This window comes from Protopterus annectens, chromosome 7.part0 (genome assembly GCF_019279795.1).
Source record: "Protopterus annectens isolate FY-2018-M chromosome 7.part0, PAN1.0, whole genome shotgun sequence".
Lineage (NCBI taxonomy): Eukaryota > Metazoa > Chordata > Ceratodontiformes > Protopteridae > Protopterus > Protopterus annectens.
In genome coordinates, this window is record NC_056739.1 from 601731209 (window position 1) to 601752844 (window position 21636).

General features: G+C 36.7%; 1 protein-coding gene across 3 annotated transcripts in view; it reads left to right on the forward strand.

Annotated features, from left to right (window-relative positions):
- Positions 1-21636, forward strand: part of LOC122806621 (collagen and calcium-binding EGF domain-containing protein 1-like) — an 876736-nt gene that overhangs the window by 606769 nt on the left and 248331 nt on the right. For all 3 annotated transcript variants that reach the window (XM_044077195.1, XM_044077194.1, XM_044077196.1), the window contains one exon: positions 3440-3579. In XM_044077195.1, coding sequence (XP_043933130.1) covers positions 3440-3579 — 140 coding nt within the window. The remainder of the gene's footprint in view (positions 1-3439; positions 3580-21636) is intronic.

Consider the following 21636-nt stretch of genomic DNA (forward strand, 5'->3'; position numbering starts at 1 on the left):
GCTCTCTTTTGCCTAGTCGTGAATGCAGTAATAACAGACCTGACCGACAACAAGCTTGCTGCATGAATGTAGTTTCTAAATGAGGTGCATCTACCTAGGCTTTTGATTTTCATTATTACTTTAATAATTATGGGAAGACCTAAGCTTTGGCTTGCACTTGTACTGCAAGATTTAGTAAAAATATTAAATAAAAGTGGACTGCCTTTGAGTATAGAGAAATGTCACGACTATGGCACTACTATAAAAGTAGGTGGCATTTACTGTATGATTAAAGAGGTTGAAGTGTTAGGTGTGGAAATTCAGGGAAGGGATATTATTTAACCACAATCAGAAAAACTGTACTATGCAATATAATAATTATAATGGATGAGTGGAGGCTTTATACCTTATCATATCAAAATTAAAATATATTTAATTCATTCTGTCATATTAGGAAAACTGGGATACCTAGGAGGTGTATTTACAGTAAAAGTCTGCTAGAATTGGTTTTTAGCTTCATTTGTGGTTCCAGACTAAACCCCATTAGACTGGATTTTTTTATGTAATAAACAGTGAAAGTGGCAGTGGACTGATTAATCCTAGTGTGCATCTTAAATCATTACACCTGCACTGGGGTTTACAGCATTTACTGTCTAACCTAGACAAATTAGTTGCTCATGCATTATGATTACACTATATGAATTCCCTTGTTATGTTAGGTAAAAACAGAATAAATAAAATAAATAAATAAATAAATAAATACAGGTGGAGTCTTACTTGAGTACATCAAAAAATGAAAGAGTTGAGTTATAAGCATTTGGATATGGTTCCAAACAGGAAATTATGGTATAGTCAGATCTGAAAATGTTTTTTTACATATAACTTTGGAATAAGCTTTTGGATCAAACAAAATAAGTCACTACAGATAAAAAGAATGCATTTAAAATCTATGGGGTCACCATGATTTCTTATGGTGGCTTATGGGGAATAAATTACCAGTTAAACGTTTTTTAAAAAACAAAACAGACTGATGAAAGTAAGTGGAATTTATTTTTAGCTGAAGAAGCTGCACTTCTTTTTTAGATTGCTCTAGAACTCCAAAATTATAGAATCAGTGTACACAGTTATGGAAATAGCCGGTAGTTCTTCATATAAATATGAATATGATCTTATGTGGGGAATATCCTTGAAATAATGCATCTGTACCTGATACGACAGAAGCAGTTTTGCTTGCTGTTGGTTTCTTTGGAAAGCAGGATGTGGTGAATTACTCGGGTCTATATCAGAACATCGAAGTATTAAAACTTCAAATGTTCTGATATCGAACACTATTCAGCGAACACTAAGAATAGCAAAGCTGCAGAACAGGGAATTCTTTCCTTGGGAAAGAATTTGGTTGGCCGTTTCTGTGGCTTCGCTATTCTTAGTGCTGTGGTGGAAAGTTACGGGTTGCGTTCAGGTAAATGTGCGATTGTTTGTACATTAGGGTTAGGGGCGGATTAAGTGAGTTAGGGTTAGGACGCTGGTTAGGCGTGTGTGCGATAGTGACAGACTTTAGGGTTAGGGGTGGTTTAAGTGAGTTAGGGTTAGGGCACGGGTTAGGTGAGTGCGCGATAGTGACGGACCTTAGGGTTAGGGTTTGGGTTAAGGTAAGTGGGTAGATAGTAGTGTATGTTTAGTTTAGTGTACCGTTAGATGTAGGAATTTAAGTGTATGTGTGTAGTTGCTGTTTGTTTGATGTGCTTGTGTTGTGTGTATGTTTTTCGGAGCAGAAAAGTTTTTCCATGGGAAAAAATTTGCTGTTCTGAATGTTCGATATTTTCATGTTTAGATGTTTTGGGGCTGATGAAATAGCGTTCGCTATTTTCATCTTTCGATAACATGATATAAATGCAATTACTCTACTTGATAACAAAACATGGGATTTGTTGGAGATTCAGAACATAAAGTTTGGGTTTTAGATGAAAGGGTGGTGGTAAAATATAATGTTTATTTTTTAAAACATATATGATATGTACATTTTTTTTTTGCATTTGCAGATATGTAAAAATGCATTGTTTCCCTTTTGTAAATTTTGCGTAAAAATAAGACCCCCTATGGTTTTCAATGAATGCCATGGAATCTTTTACATCTACCTGAGCTGCCATCAACTCAGGCAGATGGGGTCTCGGTTTAATGTCTCATCTGAAGAATGACACAATCAGCAGTGCAGCACCCCTCTTATACTGCACTGCAGTGTCAGTACTGGAAAAAGCCCAACTCCCACAGCTCTCTGATCTTCCAGTACCAAAGGCAGGTGCTGAGACTACTTAACTAAGCAAAGATGGCAAATTAGATGACTGCTGTTTATTCTCTAGAACTTTCACTATGACTGGATCTGATGAGAAATATAGGGAATTGGGATGGGGAGCTATTAGACTGCAGAGATCATTCTGCTTTTTAATTCCATGTCATAATGGCACTGATTTCAGTACAGGGATTTGGGGTGGGGGAAACACTAGATACCAAGGATTACTCTCTGTTTTTGTGTCGTAACAACATCAGCTTCAATACAGAGATTGAAGATGAGGAGAACCACTAGCTACTAGGCCAACTATAATTGTGCCATAATGGTATTTTAGCTATTAAGGGGATTAGAGGGTGAGAGGAAAACATTGGAGGGCAGACAAGTCATGGACAGGCACAGGGACTGTGGTACTTGTGTATGTGTATGTGTAGGGGGGAGGGGAGTGTTGGGGGGGGGGTAATGCCAGTCCTTAAATTTACTACCAATTTACTACTGTGACATACAGCTTAGCAATGACCTACACATCACTGTAGTAACTGCAGTTCACAGACATGCAGCTTGACTGATAATGAGGTCTTTCCTCCTTACAGCTAACATATTTCTGAATTGCAAAATACAGCATCATGAGAGCAGGGCCTTTATAGTGGGAACCATATGGCTTGAGCTATGCCCTTTAATGCATCCTCTGGCATGTTTTGTATAAATTGCAGTATATGTAATGCTACACTGCCAATGTATATTAAAAGGGCACAAAGTTTAGATATTGGTTACAAATTGTTTGCTGCTGACATGAGAAATATAAAATATGGGACATTATGCCATTTACTATATTCAAATGTTTTTTTGAGGGGGTCGAATAACTGCAAGTTAATCAAATAAGGACCCCCCACACACACACACACATATACAAGCAGAAAAATGCATCAAAAAGTGAAAGATTAATGATGTGAAAGAACATTTTAATATAACAATTTACAATATCACCAGATATGAATGAATCAGAAAATCATTTTAATGATGTAAAAGATTATTGCTTCCACTGGGATATAGCAGAGCAATGGAATATTTCAGCAGCATGGTTGCTTATCATTGTTTAAATACTAATAAGTTTATTGTTCTAGAATTATATTTGTTTTTCCTAGATGTAACTTGTCTATTTGTAATGTCCTCCAGGAGCAGCAGGACAAAGAGGTCTTCCAGGACCAAAAGGACCTCCAGGATTGCCTGGGTCCCAGGGCATTCCAGGAGACATGGGCCCCCCTGGAGCAGTTCCTGATATATCACAAATCAAGAGGGGTAGACGGGGGCCAATGGTAAGTCTTCTTTTGAAATAAAAGTTAGTAATATTCAATATTTAAAAGTGCATATAATTTTATTTCAAAATATGCAACAACTGCATCAAAAAAAGCTTGCTACTGTATTACTATAATGATGGCATCATGTGATTGCTTACATTATCTTAGCATATGCAAATATATTACTTCCGACATCAGGATTAGTTTCCTTTGTTTGTTTTATGCCTCTTTTTCTACTGCTGCTTTAAACATCTTATTTACGTAGACAAAAAAAACAAACCAAAATTCATTGCAACTTTTAAAGTGATAAACTGTTTCACATTTTTAAGTAGATCTAAACATTTTGAAGTTAGCATTCATAGATAAATATACACAAGCACCAACACACACAAACAGTCAAAACGTGTTTATGTCAAACTGAAAATTAACACATAGATGTGTTAAAATATTTTCTAAACAAAAGAATGCATGTGGGTGTAGTATTCATGTATGGGTAAATGCACATTTTGTGTGTGTGTGTGTGTGTGTGTGTGTGTGTGTGTGTGTGTGTGTGTGTGTGTGTTGGTGAAGACATACAAGGGCATGATATAACCCCCCAAAAATGTACACCTCTGGGTGCATGTTTTTTCTCTCTCTGTTACTATATACATTATGAGTGTATGTGTGTGTGTGTGTGTGTGTGTGTGTGTGTGTGTGTGTGTGTGTGTGTGTGTGTGTGTGTGTGTGTGTGTGTGCACGTGTGTGTATAGTGGGATGGTTCTCTCCAGAATAGTGTGTAATCATGTAAACCTACATAAATAGTTATAAATACAATTGTTACTTTAAGAAGGTAGAGTCCCTTTTTGTATTAGGTAGAGAGGATTCTTACATGGTTATATGATTAAAAGGTGTGTGTATGACAGAGCTGTAACATAATACAGTGGAAATTAATTGGAAGCTAATTTCTTCAGCAAAGCAGAAAATAAAGAAAGCAGACATCTTCCAGTCCTGAGTTCTTGGCTGCTTGGTATACAGTATTTTACTGTTAATCTCTCGCAACAACAGGTTCACCTTACCCTTAAGCAAAAAGTTTCTGAATGGCATGGCTGACAACCTGCATATAGGAATTAGTGCATCCACATCAACCAGCCTTTCTAACTTCCTAAACATGTGTTCAGGTTGACTTCTTGGTCTCCTTTCTGAAGCTTTTCACTCCACTGCAAGCCACAGGACTCTTCCTTAAGTAACACAACACTTCTCCAGGTGCAAGAACAACATCGTCTTTCCCTTACCCCCATCTGTCAGAGTCTGCATAGGGATCTCTGTTGTGTAACCCAGCATCCCACCTGCTGCATACCCACCTGGCTACAACGTGCTCTTTTTTTCCAGTATCCAAGTTAGTTGGAATACCTCCCCCACTGTAGGCCCTAGTCCTCAGGGAATCTGTGTGTCCCAGTTCTTGGTTTACCTTTAACATTAGTTTTATCTTATGTCTGCAGTATTCCATTCATCATTTATTTATAGATTCATAGATATTTCAAGGCTACTATGTCTTACGACCATTGACACCTTACCAGTTCCCTTTCTCAGGTGACACCTTCTTTCTACAGGAGGGCAATGCCAATTAATTCCACAGTAAATTTGTGGATACCAATCCACTAATCTAGGTTATGTTTAAAAGAAGATGGCAACAGTGGTGGATACAAACATACAATATAGACAAAGACTACGGGGAAGAGTGGGGTGCAGCAAAGGAGATGTCCCTAGTCACACTGATTAACATGCAGGGGAAGTTTATTCCAAGAGATTTGGGAGGCTCTGGGTTATAAACCTGGCCCTTCACTGTTTTATTTTTCTTCTGGTGAAAATTTAGGTCCATGGTTCTACTATGGGTGGAAACATTGAACTCGTAGGGATACAGAAGGTCAGGGTCAACTATGTCTCTAATGGCTTGTAAGCAAGACAGAGATCTGCCCTTATAAAAACACTGAATATAAGGATAGAGCTTCCAGCCTCTTTTAATTGATCATAAACTTTAGAAATATGGTCTTCTAATTTCATACGTACTTACTAGGCTATTGATCTGTGATGCTAAGCCTTACATTCTCATGGTAGTTTTTAACCCTTATATTCTGCTTACAAATAACCCAGAGATGGGCAAAATAAAGATGTGATGGAACATTTACATGTTTTTCCTATTCATGAGGGGCATGAGTGCTAAACTGGGGATGAATTTGTGGTTACCATCCATGTTGTTCTCATTTCCTGAGTGCCACTCATTCTCACATTTTTGTTGTCCAGTGTTTCCTATCACCATTTGTCCACCTCTGTCTCTCTCTCTCTCTGTTTTTGTATCTCCTTTGTAGCCCCCGCTTTCTCTCTTTCAATCTTTGACATTGTCTGTTTGTGCCTGCTCCTACTGCTGTCCTTATTCCCTTCTTCCTAACAAAATTTCCTCCTGCTTCCCTCCAATTCTGCCTTTCTCATAAATAAAAAGGGCACTTACCCCCCAAAAGAATCTCCTTTCCTCCACCCTATCCCTCCTTCTCTTCCCATTGTGATTCTGTATTTTCCCGTGCCCCTTTCTGACCCTCCTATCAAGAAGGGTACTGATAAGTGATATGAGAATAAGACAAAATATTAAGATGTTAATATGGAGATTTAAAAGCAGGAAAAAGCAGATAATTGACATATAAAAGGGGGATTTTATGACTGAGACTGATTGTATAGTTTACTCTAAAGACATGAAAGAAATAATGTTGGAGTACAGATGGCAGAGTTTTGAAGTTTTAGAGCAATATGGGCAAGGATAGGGAAGACAGCAAAATAATAAAGGAGGAAAAATAGAGATTAACTGCAGAGTTTAAAAAAGGAGAGAGAAGTGATAAGGGAGAGAGAGAGAGAAATATTAAAGAAAGATCATATGACAATGAGACAATTTTATAAAACTTGGACACAGTGATGGGTAACGTATAAGCAGAAGTATAAACAATATACTGAAAAGAGGAAGTAGCTGCAATTAATAAGTCCAAAGAAAAGGACTTTAGAATGTCTTTGCAGATCCACAATAGTGGTGATGCACAAGCCATCAAAAATATAATAATTAATAATTGGAAAATCTTTAGTGGTTATCCTGAAATTACAAATGTAGTAGGTGACAATTCTGTTTTCACACAAAAGAGAAGGAGGAGTTTTAAAAACTACTTTCAAGCTAAACTAAATATGCCCAGAGAGAAATATAATAAAACTGGTATGATTAAATGTTTGAACTGCAATTTATGTGACTATCTGTATATTGATACCAATGAAATTAGTATCAATAAGTACAGTATAAGAATCAAAGGATGTTATGCCTATAAGTTCAAATTTGTAGTTTATTTAGGGTTCTGTATGTCTTGTATGTAATTTTATGTGAGTTATACTGTAAGAGAATTGTACAAATGAATATAGGAGCATAAACATGCAGTACAAGTGGGTGATGAAAAGAATGCCTTGGGAGGCATTATAAGTAGAGTAAATGCAAGGCAGTTTTCAAATTTTTAGTACTGGATGAGATAAAAATTCCAGAGGAAATGTTTAATGCAGAGGATGAACTAGGGTGTCATGAATATTTATGGCAAGTGAGGTTAAATGCATGTTACCCACCACGGTTAAATAATCGAGAAGATTTTGTTGCAAACTTATAAAGGAAAAGGTTAAAACACTAATTGGCAATCATGTGATGTGATTTGAGTATTTAAGAATTTCTTTTATGAGGCATTATTCAGTCTGATAAAGGCAAACGCAGGTCTACCACAGGATAAAGGTAACAATAAGGCTAAGACCACGAACTGTTGTTAGGGAATCCACATGTACCCGTTTCCCACAAATTCAATGACTGAACGCCACCAGAAAACCTGGTATCATCAGAGTCTTCACCTGCAGTATAGTCTTATATATCTTATATACATTCTTTACCACCAAAAAAAATTAAAAATTCCTGATTGATAATTTTGTAAAAGAATACATTGCAACAAAAAAAAAATATATAAAAAATATAAAATAATAAAATTATGTGTATGAATACATTTATATAATAAAAAACACAAAAAAAAAAAATCCAACCTTTAAACCTGACATAAATCTATAAACCTGTAAATATATAAATATATAAAATATATATAAATATATGAATATATATATATAAATATATAAAATATAACTATGTGGATCTAATAATAATATCTAAATGTAATATTTAAATATATAAATGTGTCCTATAAAAATTAATGTACAACCCTATTATAATATATATATATTATATTAATATGTTTAATAATTTGAATTAATTGAATTAATTATTGACACAATGAATTAAATTACAACAAGCACATAAATAAATAATAAATCTACAGCATAATTAAAATTAAATCTAAATTATAAATTTTAACAAGAAAGAATTTTAAAATACTTCTATTGTTCCTCGGTATTTTGTAGCATTTAACCCATCTGCATTTCCATAATATAATCACCTAAAGATTGTTTGTTAATCATATATTAGGTTTAATTTTACTACAACAAAAACAAAATTTTTTAAAAATTACACAAAATATGTAGATAAAGGGCATTATGGTATCCTTTCTTAATGGAACCACAATCTCATAATGGTTTTACATCTTATATATTTAAATATTATTTTCTACTCCTTATATAATTAAATATTATATATATTATATATACATATATATATCAATTTATATTTATTTATATATATTTTATATATTATATTTACATATATATATTTTTATATTTTTTATGTTATTTTTTGTTTTTTTTGTTTTGTTCAATATATATTATTTATTTCATTTTTATTTTAATATTTTATTTATTTTAAAATGTATTCAGTGCAATTTATTGTTTAAAGGTATATCAATTACAAATTATTTTGGCTGTAATTGGTTTGTAATGTGGTTCCGATTGGGTTTTATAAAAATATAATTGGTGTTCGCTCTCTGTAGACGTCAAGAAAGCAGGTGTCACTGGAATTTGTGTGTTTAGTTCCTGTAAATTTGTTTTTGCAACAGTTCGTTCATTGAATTTGTGGATTTGTGGATTTTTATGCTCCTGTAGAGAGTTAGACCTCTTAGCCTTACATTTACCTTTATCCTTGGTTTCATTTTTTTGTTCATTTTTTGGTGTTTCTTAGGATTGAGCGCTTGTATTTGCATTTTTTGTTCATTGTTTGGTTTTAAAGAACTTGGTCACCACTAGGGAAAATTGGTTACGGGGATGGGAGCAATCTGCATTAACCTACTACCGAATTATTGGGAGCCCCAGCGGAGATTTAGAGGTAGAGAACCACGGAGTGCCTGACTCACCGGTAGAGCATGACTACAACCCAGAGGGTAAACTAACAACCCACATAGAATCACATGCACAAACTGGGGCGTTCGGTAACACTTGGGGTGCCACAAGCCAATCACACCTACAATTCAACCTACCACAAACGAAAACATTCGTTCCTGAGAAGCACCACGTTGAGATAGAACCAACGCCGGTTTCCAATGACAGTTTATACGTCATAACTGAAATCTCTACTAATACGCGGGAAGGTTTGGTCCGGTGGAACAGAAACCGTGCACTCAAACCCGCCGTAGTACAGTGAGGCTAGACAAGTTTACGAGAAAAAGGGCAGGTATGGGGTTTTGACAGTAACCGGACAGTTACGATATGGAAACTACCCACGGAAGGGACAGATACCCTTGGGCTTATGAGATTATTTATATAGATTTCGGCAGGTAAGGACTTATAATCACTATATTTAGGAATTTGATCATTTTGACAAAGGGCACATGGGAATTTGTTAGTGCAAACTAAACAGGCACAGATTTGTTATTTTCCAAACTAAAACTACCAAGTGAGAGGGTTTACAAAAAGATCACATTACTCAAGATTTATTATTTTTCCAGCATAAATCAAACTATGAGATGTTACAGATTGTATTGACAGTTTTTTGTCCACAAGAACAAGGCTAAAAAAAAAAAAAACACACAAACAATTTATTATAATAAACAAATGCGGCAATCATAAATCGTCCGCAGTTAGTGACAGCTTCTGGTGAAAAAGAGAATTTTTGGGCGCCCTTGGTTTGCATAATGATTATCTGAGAGACTTCTAAACAAGGGGAAGAATATTTTGGGCTTTTTTCCATCAATCAAGGAAAGGAGTGAGGAGGTCAACAAGACTTGAGATAGTGGTCCTTGACATTTCAAAAACATGTAAAATCAGATCTATGATATTTGACTGACATTTACATCTTTTCTGACTCAACTGTTTCTCTTAATTATGTGAAGACATGCACGGACTACAAGGGTGCTTTACTTAACTCTATATGTAAATGTAAATAACACTGAGTTTGAGCACTAATATGTCGGGATACTACTTCAAATAAACTCAAATGTAAATGTTCGATTACTAGCATAATGTTGATTTGGTTGAACCTCAGGGCAACAATTTTTTTTTTTTATACTGAATTACAAGGCTGATATGGTATGAACAAACAATGTGCAAAGCAAATATTACATGACAATAACACTGTGAAAATATGCCAGATATGAATGAATTTTCATGGCTTTGAAAGATGCTTTAGTAATATGATATTATTATGAAATGTATTAAAATTTAAAATACTCTACTATTCTTCTACTTTGAGAATTTGGGACTTAAATTGGAAACGATGGAAGGGAAACAACCTATTATTTGTGAAGTCAATTCATGGACGGAATTTGTTTTACTATTCTAAAGGGATGTTTTAAACAACGATGGTGTTTTAAGTGTCAACTTGCAATCAATGAATTCAATTTTAAAACTTCACAGCAAAGGGGAAAAGTTTGTACCCGTTAATGAATGATGTAATACAGTTAAAAGTTTTTGTTAGAAGCACCTTTAAACTAACTTGAAAAAGAAAAGCTTTTACCAAGTTAGGTTGAATATGTAACATTCAAATTATGGTGTCTCAAGTAATTTTACAAGGACAATTTGAACAATGTGTCCACTAACAAAGAGAGATCTTCATTTTTGAAAGCCATTACAGAATATCAATCTGAGTGATTTGCGTTTCGAAAGTGCCTTTTACATAGACAATTTGACTATTGTAGATGTTAAATTATTATTATGATGACAACACTTATTAATATTTGAATAGATCATGTTTTCTGTTTACTTACTCAAACTGATTTTCATGCACATAATGCTATGTTGGTCAAGTCCATACGGGGTTGTATTTTTTTAATAACACGAAAGTAGAGTCACCAAGGTCCAATTTTGGCATATCTAGAATGACTTATATTATGTGATGCTTTATGAAAGGAACTATTATTTATGATTTTCATTTTAGACATGAATTTCCCTGCATTTGTTCAATTACACATTAATGAGATTGAATATTTTTGTTTTGCGAAGTTTCGGGCCTGGTCATTTTTTTTAAACTACCCATCATCTGTTTCGGCTTACTTGTTGCATTTATACATTTTGCCTTAATGGACAGCCAAAATTGGGCGTCATCAGTGTTTGAAAGACTAATTTGTTCTTACAATTAAAATCTCGTTTTCTAACAATTGATTTATTACATTTGCCATTAAAATTGTGGATGGAATGTGAGCTATTTATATGATTCACAGTTCTGGGTAGGAGAAAAGAACAATTTCAATTGGAAATCTAACAAAAGGGCTTATGTCTGATATTTGGGCCCAATTTCTTCACATTTATTATGTAAAGATAAACTGGGTAGCAATGGGATTGTTTATACCCGGTTGCCAACTTGAATATTTTTTATGGGAAAAGAACACATTCATGGGACATGAGACAAATGGTACGCTTCAGAAACTGCATTATTGGGTTACCAAAGGTAAAATTTCAAACAACTTTATAGGGAGGCATGGGAACTACGAAACAAATCTGTTTCTAACGGTTCTATTAGCATGAAAAGCAATACGCCACCTGGACTCTAGACTCTATGAATGTGGTGAGTTTGAAAGGATACCCTTGATGACCTACTTATTTTAAACAAAAGTGTAGATAATTTAACAATCCCATGAGAGCCTAATGATGATTGGGATGTGGTCTGCCTCTTATTTGCCTAGTGATGACAGGGGCTTAAAAGAGATGCATTTTAAAATTGGCTAAAAAGTGTATGGGTAGAGAAGCAATATCTCAATGAAATTTGGGGGTCTAGATTCTTTTAAGTAAGTGAAGATGGCAAAAGTTAATAATAATTATAAATAGGGGTTCCAGATTCAATTTAGAGATCTCCATGATAGCAATTTGATTGGGGCTGGACCTTCTAAAATTTAAGATAAATATTTTATAGCTGAAAGCTTAAAATCAGCAATAGAAGTTAATGGATTATTTTTAAAGAAAGTTTAAAATCAACCTTGGTATTTTGGAAAGGAGAGAAAATAGAGGGGATATAACTTAAAGATTGAAGTAAAATGTTGCCCAAATAATGTGAGGGATGTGGAAGTAGGTTTGAAAATTTAAAAAATATATAGGTTCAAATGCAGTAGCATGTTTTGGGGAAAACAATTGGATTATTTTTAAGTGGCCAAATAAAAATCACTTAACATGCAATGCTGTTTTAGTTTTCGCGTATGACTAGTGTGTGAATTGTAGAAAAGACTACAAGACTTACTGTGAGAGAATGGGGAACATTGTGGGTATTACAGAATAAAGTAGATCACTAATGCCCTTTTTATCGCATAACACTAGTGTTTTTGGTGAATTTCTTAAAAATGTTGTTTTTGTGCAATTGTTAAACCGCGCATTGTGTATATGTTGGTGATGTTAACATTCTGTGAATTAAAGAGAATAAGTAGTAGACAGTTTTAAGTATAGAAACAAAACCCTTGTTAAATTCATAAAGAATAGATCTAAGACTGGTTTGATGAATTAGAACTTATTTTTGTTTGATGTAGTATATATTATTAATTTGGTGAATTTAAGTAATAGTATTATTACGGTCAATGTATAATTATATGTGATTAGATTAAACGTAAATTATTAAATAATTTCTTTATAATATATATATATATTCTAAGAAGTTTATAATTGTATTTTTAAATATTTTTATTTATATATTAAATATTATACTAGATTTATCATATATTATATCATATATATTTGGTATAAGAAGGTATATTGTTTATATGTATATTTTATTTATATGTTTATATGTACCACATCAATAATTTGAAAATTTTTGTTTTTGTTTTTTTCATTATCATATATGTATAAATATCAATTTACATATTTTTACATATCTCATATATTTACTATTCTTTTTTTACAACACATATTAGAATTAATTACACTAGCATCATATTTATATATATTTTTATATTTTATAGGAAGACCTGATGATATATTTGTTTTATTTTTATATATTTACAGGTTTGGCTTGTTCATTATTCAGTCTGAAGAAGTCTTAGTAAGTTAGGAACAAAAGCACTTATTGATGATGTTATTTTTATAATAAAGTTGTTGGTTTTTATTACTGCCTTTTAATTATTTTATGTCCATGTTTATGTCATTACTATTTTTTAATTCATGAAAAAAATTCTTCATATACTTTTTTCCATAATTTTTGTACACTCTTACATTTTAGAAAAACATGTTCTGTAGTTTATTCATCACCACAGTACAAATGTAATCTCTCAGTTTTCTTTTTATAAGGCATACTTGCTTTTCTTGGCAACTTCTTTTTTCCCAATTTCCAAAGAAAATCTGGACATTCTACTCTATTACTACACCATTTCTTACTTTCCTTTTCTTCTGATAAATGTTTACAAGGGTCAACACAATAATATTGTATCATATTCCAATACCATATTTTTTGATCTATCTGATTAATCTTTATCTTCCACATTTTTATTTTTTCTTGATACTTTTTATTTTATTAATGCATACTTTTTCTCTTCTTATTGTCTCTCAGAAATCTTCATAGCTATACTTAAACAGTGTTACTACTAGTTTGTCATTTTCTTCATTTATCCATTTCAACAATTTATATAAATTTAATGAAGTTGCAATTATTACTGGATTTAGTAATGCTAATCTTCCTTCATCCTTGTCCATGTATAACACTCCACTTTTTACTGTATTTAATCTAGATCTCCATATAAAAGTGAATATAACATCTAACACTTGTTTTTCATGTTGTCTTGAAGTCATATCATTCCTAAATAATTACTTTCCCTATTCATTAATTTAGGAGAAATCATTTAACATTTTTTTTAATTTTCACTACCCATTTCCTTTCTTTTTTAAAATTCATTCCTTTAAACTCTCTTTTCATTTATTTTACTCTTCATTCACTGTTTTCCAGTTTGTATCTTCCTTGACACTAATTTCTGAATCTTTTTCTACCTCCTCTCTGTCTTCTTGTTCTTTCTTTTTTCTTTTTCTTCTATACTGTCTTCATTTTCAATTTCCAATCATTTAACAGTTTGTTATATATACTTCCTTGTTTTTTACTAAAGTTAATCTATTTTTACAGTCCATCCATAAATGCCCAGTTTATTATAATTTATAATATTTTAATTCATTTTTATTGCACCATGTCCTGCTTTCCCAAATATATAATATTTTTTCACAATTATTCACAAAATGTCCATCTTTCTCTCAAGAAAAGTCTTAATTGTCCTCAATTGTTTCCATTTCCATTCTCAAAACAACGTTATAATACTTTCCTCCAGTCTATAAACCTCTATTGTCATAGACTTTTGAAATGTCCATCACCTATTGAAAACATTTTTAAATGTCTTTTTTTAAAGACTCGTTTTTCTACTTCTAAATGAAATTGTATATGAATTATTTTCTTTGTTACACACAAAATGCTTTTATCACATAACTGTTCCATGGGTTATCGTTTTGTCTCTTTTCATGTTCACACAAAAAGTTGTCCATTCCCTAAATGGTCTCAAACATAATGCCACAGAAATTCTCTTTATTTATGACAATAAAGCTCTTACTTCTTGTACCTTGACACCCAGAGGTAAAACTGTAATGTTCCATAGCTCATATCTGTTTAGCTCAATGTGCTTTTTGCTTTGTTTTTTCACCACATATTTTCTTTTCACACTATCATGTTGTTTTTTTTTTCTTTCTGTTCCTGTGTATTCCCAAGTGTCTCCACATACATTTTTTTCATTGGTGTAATAACCATTTTTGTTATTTCTTCTGTCTCTACAGTCTGGATTCTACCCATTATTTCTCCCCACAATACATCTCCTCCATTTTCTGGTTCACGTTGTAACAGCATCTCCTGCAGTATATCATCTTGCAACTCTCCCTTCTGCAGGGTTGTAATCACACATTCTTCTTTCACTGTTGGTTCCAATTTTGGAAAACAAATTATTCTGAAACACTGTGTCAGAATCCTCTTGCAGCAAGCTGGCATTTGTGTCTGCTGTCTCCATCAACTCATCCATGTTGTTCACCATCCTCCCAGCCTTCACTGTGCCAGGAGTGAGACCTGCACATGTAATTGTGGCTAGCTCTTCCACAATTATGGAATCTAAAGAGTAAGGGAAGTTTCCCAATGCCCTGGCCAAATTTCCTCTAGTAGTATAAATACCACCTCTGGTCTCCCATGAAAAGAGGCTAGTAGCCTAGTGGGACTAACCTGGCTAATAAAAAGATAAATAAATAAAATAAAGTTATGAGAGTGCTAGCACAAGGAAGTGACATACTAAGGGAAACAGAAAAACATATGTATGAAAAATAAAATAATGTTTCATTGGTAAAGATTTTTATAAAAGAAAAAAGGAAGTTTCCACTTATTTAGGGAAAGAAACAAAAATGAGAGAAGGAAGGATGCTATCTTAGATGGGAATGGAGATGTAAAATACAAAGAAGATCTTTTGGAGGTGATAGAGAAATTTGTAGAGAAAATATGTAAAAAAGAAAAACGATTTGTAAGAGTAATGGAAAATGAAAAAAATATCTGAACAAGTAAAGATCTTTTTAAGAAAATGATAGCAATAAGAAATAGAGAAAGTTATAAATGAATAATAAGAATCAATCAGTGTCAAGATTAGATGGCATGAATAGTATAATAAAATGAATAAAGACAATTCATAAGGTAGCAGAAAGTATTCTAAGAACTAAGCCAACATGGGAATAGAGAAAGGAGATTCTACTGATAGGGATTACTGCAATCAGGGATACAGACATAGGCAAGATGGGAGCTAGAATTTATTGGAGAAAACTGGCAAAGGAGCAAAGGTATTGGGAGCAAATAACTAGAGAGGGAAAGGTACTAGAATGGGAAGATGCCAATAATTTATTTGGACTGTAGGTTAGAGATTGCCTTCCCTGTCGAGAATTGATATCGGAATGTAGGCAAATAGATTTTAGTAGAATCTAGAACAGAAGTTGCCATTAAGAAAAGGATAATTAGTAGAGCATATAAAATATTGCATGATAACTATAAGAATCAGAGGAGGTTAGAAAGGATTGAGAAGAGAGATTGGATAAGCAATTCACAAAGAAACAATGGGGGATATATGTATGTCTTCCAAATATTCAACAAAGTCTAGAAGATTTAGGATCTTTTCTTGGAAGTGTTTACATAGGTATTTTTATACCACAAGTAGACTCCAAAGAATTTTTCCTCAGGTATACAGCAATTGTTGGAGGTATGATGTGGAAGAAAGGTAAATGGGATCATATTTTCTGGGAATGTAATGAGTTGGAAGACTTTTTAAAAGATTCCATCTGATGTTGTAAATCTTTATTAATTCCTTACTGATAGGACTTCAATTCTGTCCTCGGAACTGACACAGCCGTTACCAAGCTCAAGCCAGCCAAAAACTCTCAGCTAAGACCTACCCATAATGCCCCTCTCATAGTCTCTTCAGATCTTGTTTGCCATGTTCCTCATCAGATGTGCAAAGCCTTCTCTCTCAAAGCTAAGTGTAGAGTTTCTGTGTAAATTCCTATCAATATATTACCTTTTAGTCAGTTTTTCACTAATCTCCATCTTTCTTCTTTAGACTGCTCTACTTGTTCTATTCCCTTCCCTCTACCTTTGGTAGTTCCTTTTATACCATTGTTGGTACTGTCCCTCTCTCCTACCTTAGGTAGGCCCTCTTTCCTACCACTTGCGGTATTTCTAATTACCATTGTTATTACTCTTCTCCTTCTTTCTATCTGGATATAAAAAAAACCCTATTCTCTTTAACTCTGCTGTTGTTGTTTTTTGACTGTTTACCTTGTTGCTTGGACTAGTGTGGTGTGTGTCATTATGTCTGAAAAAGCCAAATTGGGGTTTAAGCAGTGCAATAAGTGCAGGCATAAGATGTCCAACTCAGACGGTCATGCTCGGTGCGTTTATTGTTTGGGCATTGACCACATAAATGCTTCGTGTGATATCTGCTCCAGCTTTAGCAATCGCACTTTGGCTGAGCCTAAAAACAAGTTGATATTGAAGAGTTTAATGAAAACAGTTTTTTGGAGGATCTCTCTGAGACGGAGGTCTCACTGTCTCCTAAGACTAAAAAACACAAAGAGAAACAGAGTCACTTAGTTCCTACATCTCCGTCCATTTCGGAATCAAGTCAACACCGAGCTTCTTCGGCGCCTTCAGTACAGACAACCTCGACACCAAGCTCTATGGCTTCTCCCTCTGTGCCGCCTCTAATTTTTATTTCTATTAAGTACCAGCTTCTGCACCATCCTCCTTGGTGCAGTCCTTGGTCTTGACACTGACTTTGACTACCTGGCCACAGTGCTGATAGATTATACGGCTCCACAGACAATGACCCTATCAGTTCCAAAGGTTGAACACCTTCCCAGAACCAGATATTCTCCAACCTACGACCCTTTTTCAGGGCACCAATTTAGCCCCTTTCTTGAAAGACCTGACTCTCCTTCAGCAGCCTCCTACAAATCCACCAGGAGCCTTTTAGAACAAGATGTAGTGAGGGTTGTGGACCAGCTTCTGGCAGCTAGAGGATTGCCCACCCATGCTAGGTCTTCTGTCCCCTTTGGAATGGAAGCTTTCATGGCATACTCACCAGTATATCCTCCTCTGGCCTCTTCCCAGGTCCCAGAGACTTTGGTACCGATGACCACTCCATTGTATACTGTCTCGGCTCTGACTGCGGAGGTTCCCCTGTCTGCACCGATTACTCTTGGCACAACGTCTCCATTGGAACCGGTGCACTCTTGGAGCAGTGATTGGGTTGTCAGCACTGTGGGTCCTAGTCCCGCGCCTATTTTGTCTCTGGCATCATCTATGGCCACCACTCCATTGACAGCTACCAGTCCTCTCGGAGCTCCTCACCTGGAGGTGGGCTTCTCAGGCTGGGGTGTGAACATGGTTGCGAGGTTGTCCAGGTTGTCCTTCTCGGTTCCGGGCTCCCATCCATCCTCAGGCGGGCCTGCTTTCCAGGTGATGGAGAGGGTCCTTGCCTCAACAGGCTCACAGTCAGCACCAATGGCATCGACACCAAAACCCCCTCTAGCATGCAGCTCTCCCAACCCCCTACTTTAGGATACCGAGCACGGGAGCAGCGACACCTTCCCTTGAAGGGAACCCTTTCATCGGAGTCCTCCTCAGAAGATCCCACTGGGGAGCCACCCCGGAAGAAATGGTGCAAGAGGACACCGATTGCAATGAGGGAGAAGGGTCTCCCTGGTCTCCCCCGGAAGACATCTCATTTGTAAATATTATTGAGATCCTCAAGCAGAGGGGGAGACTGGATGTCCTCTAACCCTTCTTTGGAGGAATTGGTATTCTTGCAGGCCTTCCGTGCTTAGCCATCTACTTCCTGGGTGACCCCACCTGTGGATGAGCTTGTAAAACTGATCATGCAGCATTCCTGTAAGGCCCTGTATAATGTAGATCCTGTCCCTCAGAAGCCAGACAAAATTTTATCCACCCCAGAAGACCAGCCCAATTGGTCCAAGCAGTTGGTGGTTGATTCCATGGTCGTGGTGGCAGCCACCAAGAGGGAACTGGCAGAAGATAGTTCCACTGTTCATTCCCCGAACAGGAAGTCTTGGGCTCTGGCCGGACTGGGGAATGGATCTATGCTTCAGAGACCTTTGCCATTCAATCGCTGAACTATCTGGCACACTTGACCCGCCTCCAAAGAGACTGAATTTCTGAAATGTCTACCTCTTTGGCGGGGATACTGCCTGATGAGGTGCGTGACACTGTCGCCTCGCAGCTGGCTACCCTGGAATCTATCTCAAAATCCTTGATGTGCTTGATATCTCACATCATGGAGGGGGCAGCTCGAGCAGCTGCATCAGGCATTGTCATGAGATGGCATGCTTGGCTGCATTTGTGTGATTTCTCAGACCCCTTTATATCTTCCTTTGTCAAGGTGCCTGTTGATGAATTTTCCCTTTTTGGTCCCAAAGTAAGAGACACACTATCACGAAATGAGAAAGCTGGAAAGACCTTGTCTGCTGTGGGCATACATTTTTCCACCCACCAGAGATCCTATTCTAGGAACCAGAGGGGAGGAAAATTGTGGTTCAAGAAGTCCTAAGGATCTTCTCATGACACTCGTGGTGATCAATCACCCCAGGGCAGAGCGGGAAACTCATCCAGAAGATGCCCCTTTCAGGGCAGAAGTGGTCCACCAAAAGAGGCGCTAGAGATTCCTCCTCTGGCCAACCCTACCAGCGCTCCTGAGCAGCGGCCCGATTGCTTTCCGCTGGAAGCAGTCGGGGGTCGATTTTTCCTGCACCTACAAACCTGGCAACTTATCACTACTGATGCATGGGTGCAGAGAATAATATCCAGAGGCTGCCATATCCCATTCGATCCCAGACCCATCAAATGAATCCCCGATGTTTCACCCAGTCAGAGGGAGGTAGCAGCCTTAGAAATTGAAAAGCTGCAAAGAAAAAGAGTCATCCAGCCAGTCCCACCTGACCAGAGAGGATCCGATTTTTTCTCAAGGTTCTTTTTAGTGCCAAAAAAGACATGGGACTGGAGACCAATCCTGTATCTCAGCTTGATGAACAAATTCATAAAACCTCAAAAATTCCAGATGGTCACGGTGTAGACCATCCTCCCCTTCCTAGGGAATGACAACTGGATGTGCTCTATAGATCTCCAGGACATATATTACCACATAAAGATGGACAAGCACTCACAGAGATTTCTCTGCTTCTGGCTGGGAGCCAATCACTACCAGTTCAGGGTACTGCCATTCATCTCTCAACAGCCCCCCAGAGTGTTCACCAACTGTATGGCAGTTGTAGTAGCTCATCTTTGACTACAAGGATTCCAGGTGTTTCTGTATCTAGACGATTGGCTCCTTACCACCACAACCAGGAATCTTCTCATCCATAGCCTGTCTTACACTCAAGGCATTGCTCTTCACTAAGGGGATTATGATCAACAAGGAAAAATCTCAAATGTCCCCAACAAAAACACTGGAATTTATTGGAGCGATCTTCGACACAACATCCTGTCAAGCTTCCCTTCTTCCTCACAGGCTCTCAAAAATAAGAGGCCAGATTCGAGTCTTCCTCCAAAAGACTTTTGTACCAGCACATCTTGTACTACAACTACTGGGTTCTATGGCAGCAACCATTACCTTAGTCCCACTGGTGAGGTTGCACATGAGACTAGTACAGTGGCTCCTTTCTTCACAATGGTCAATCTTAACCCATCCTCTCGACCACTTGATATGCCTTACAAATCTTTGCAAGAAAGAAATGCTTTGGTGGATGAAGCCAGAATCAAATCTTTGATGTTGACTGTTCTGCCACCACGGATGCTTCTCTGCTGGGGGGGTCGGGGGGGGGGGCGTTTCCAGGGAAAGACAGTCCAAAGCACCTGATCCACCATGGAGGCCAATTTGTACATAAATGTCCTCGAATTGAGGGCAGTTCTCTTAATGTTGCAAGCGTTCCATACATCCCTTCCTTCCATGACCATTGGAGTTCAGTCGGACAACATGTCAGTCATCTGGTATATCAACAAACAAGGTAGAACCAGGTCTTACCCCCTGTGCTAGGAAGCCATGAGAAGTTGGCACTGGGCGATAGCTTCTAACCACTTTCTTATACCAATACACATTCCCTGGAGTTCCAACCTTATTGTGGACAATCTGAGCAGGAACATCCTGATGCCTCACAAGTGGTCACTCAGTCCTATTTTAGCGGATCAGATCTTCTGCCTTTGGGGCAGGCCTTGCTATGACCTGTTTGCTTCCCCTCTAACCAACAAATGCAGAAGCTACTTTGCCCTGATCCCCCCCTCAGGGGGAGTCACCGAGGAATGCTCTGACACACGATTTTCCCCCGGATGTGCTGTATGCCTTTCCCCTGTTTCCCCTCATCCTGAAATTCCTCCAGAAAGCTCAAAGGTTGAGAAGCAAAATGATCCTTATTGCAACTTATTGGGCCCAAATGGTCTGATTCCCTTTCCTATGGCTCATCTGATTCACAGCCCGTGGATCCTGGATCAATCCCAAGGTCTGCTATCTCACCCTCAGGGACTGATTCACTCCAATCTCCACAGCCTCAAGCTCACAGCTTGGTTTCTCCACTTCTGATGATTGCCAGGCTACCTGATATTTCATCTCCTGTCCATGAGATTCTTCTGGCTTCACACAAACCTTCCACCAGAAAAAATTATTCTAGCAAGTGGGCTAGGTTCTCTACATGGCCCAAAGATCAGGACATAGACCCTTTCTGTATGCCTATTCAGAAGATCCTACAATACCTGACTACCCTTCTACATGCAGGAGCTTCAGCATTGATAATTGCTGTACATTTAGCAGCTATCACCGATTTTCACAATGGATTTGATAATTCTTCTGTTATGTCACACCACCTGTGCAAAACCTTCTTGAAAGGAGTATTACATGTTAACCCTCCTGTGAAGCCCCCCATAGAGCCTTGGGACTTGACTTTGGTGCTTAAGTCATTAACAAGCCCTCCTTTTGAACCTTCTAATTCATGTGATATAAAATTTGTGTCTTAAAAGACTCTACTTCTAGTAGCACTTACCTCAGCGAGAAGAGTATCTGAGTTGCAGGCCTTGAGTGTCAAGAGACCTTACTTGATTTTCCACAGGGAAAGAGTGTC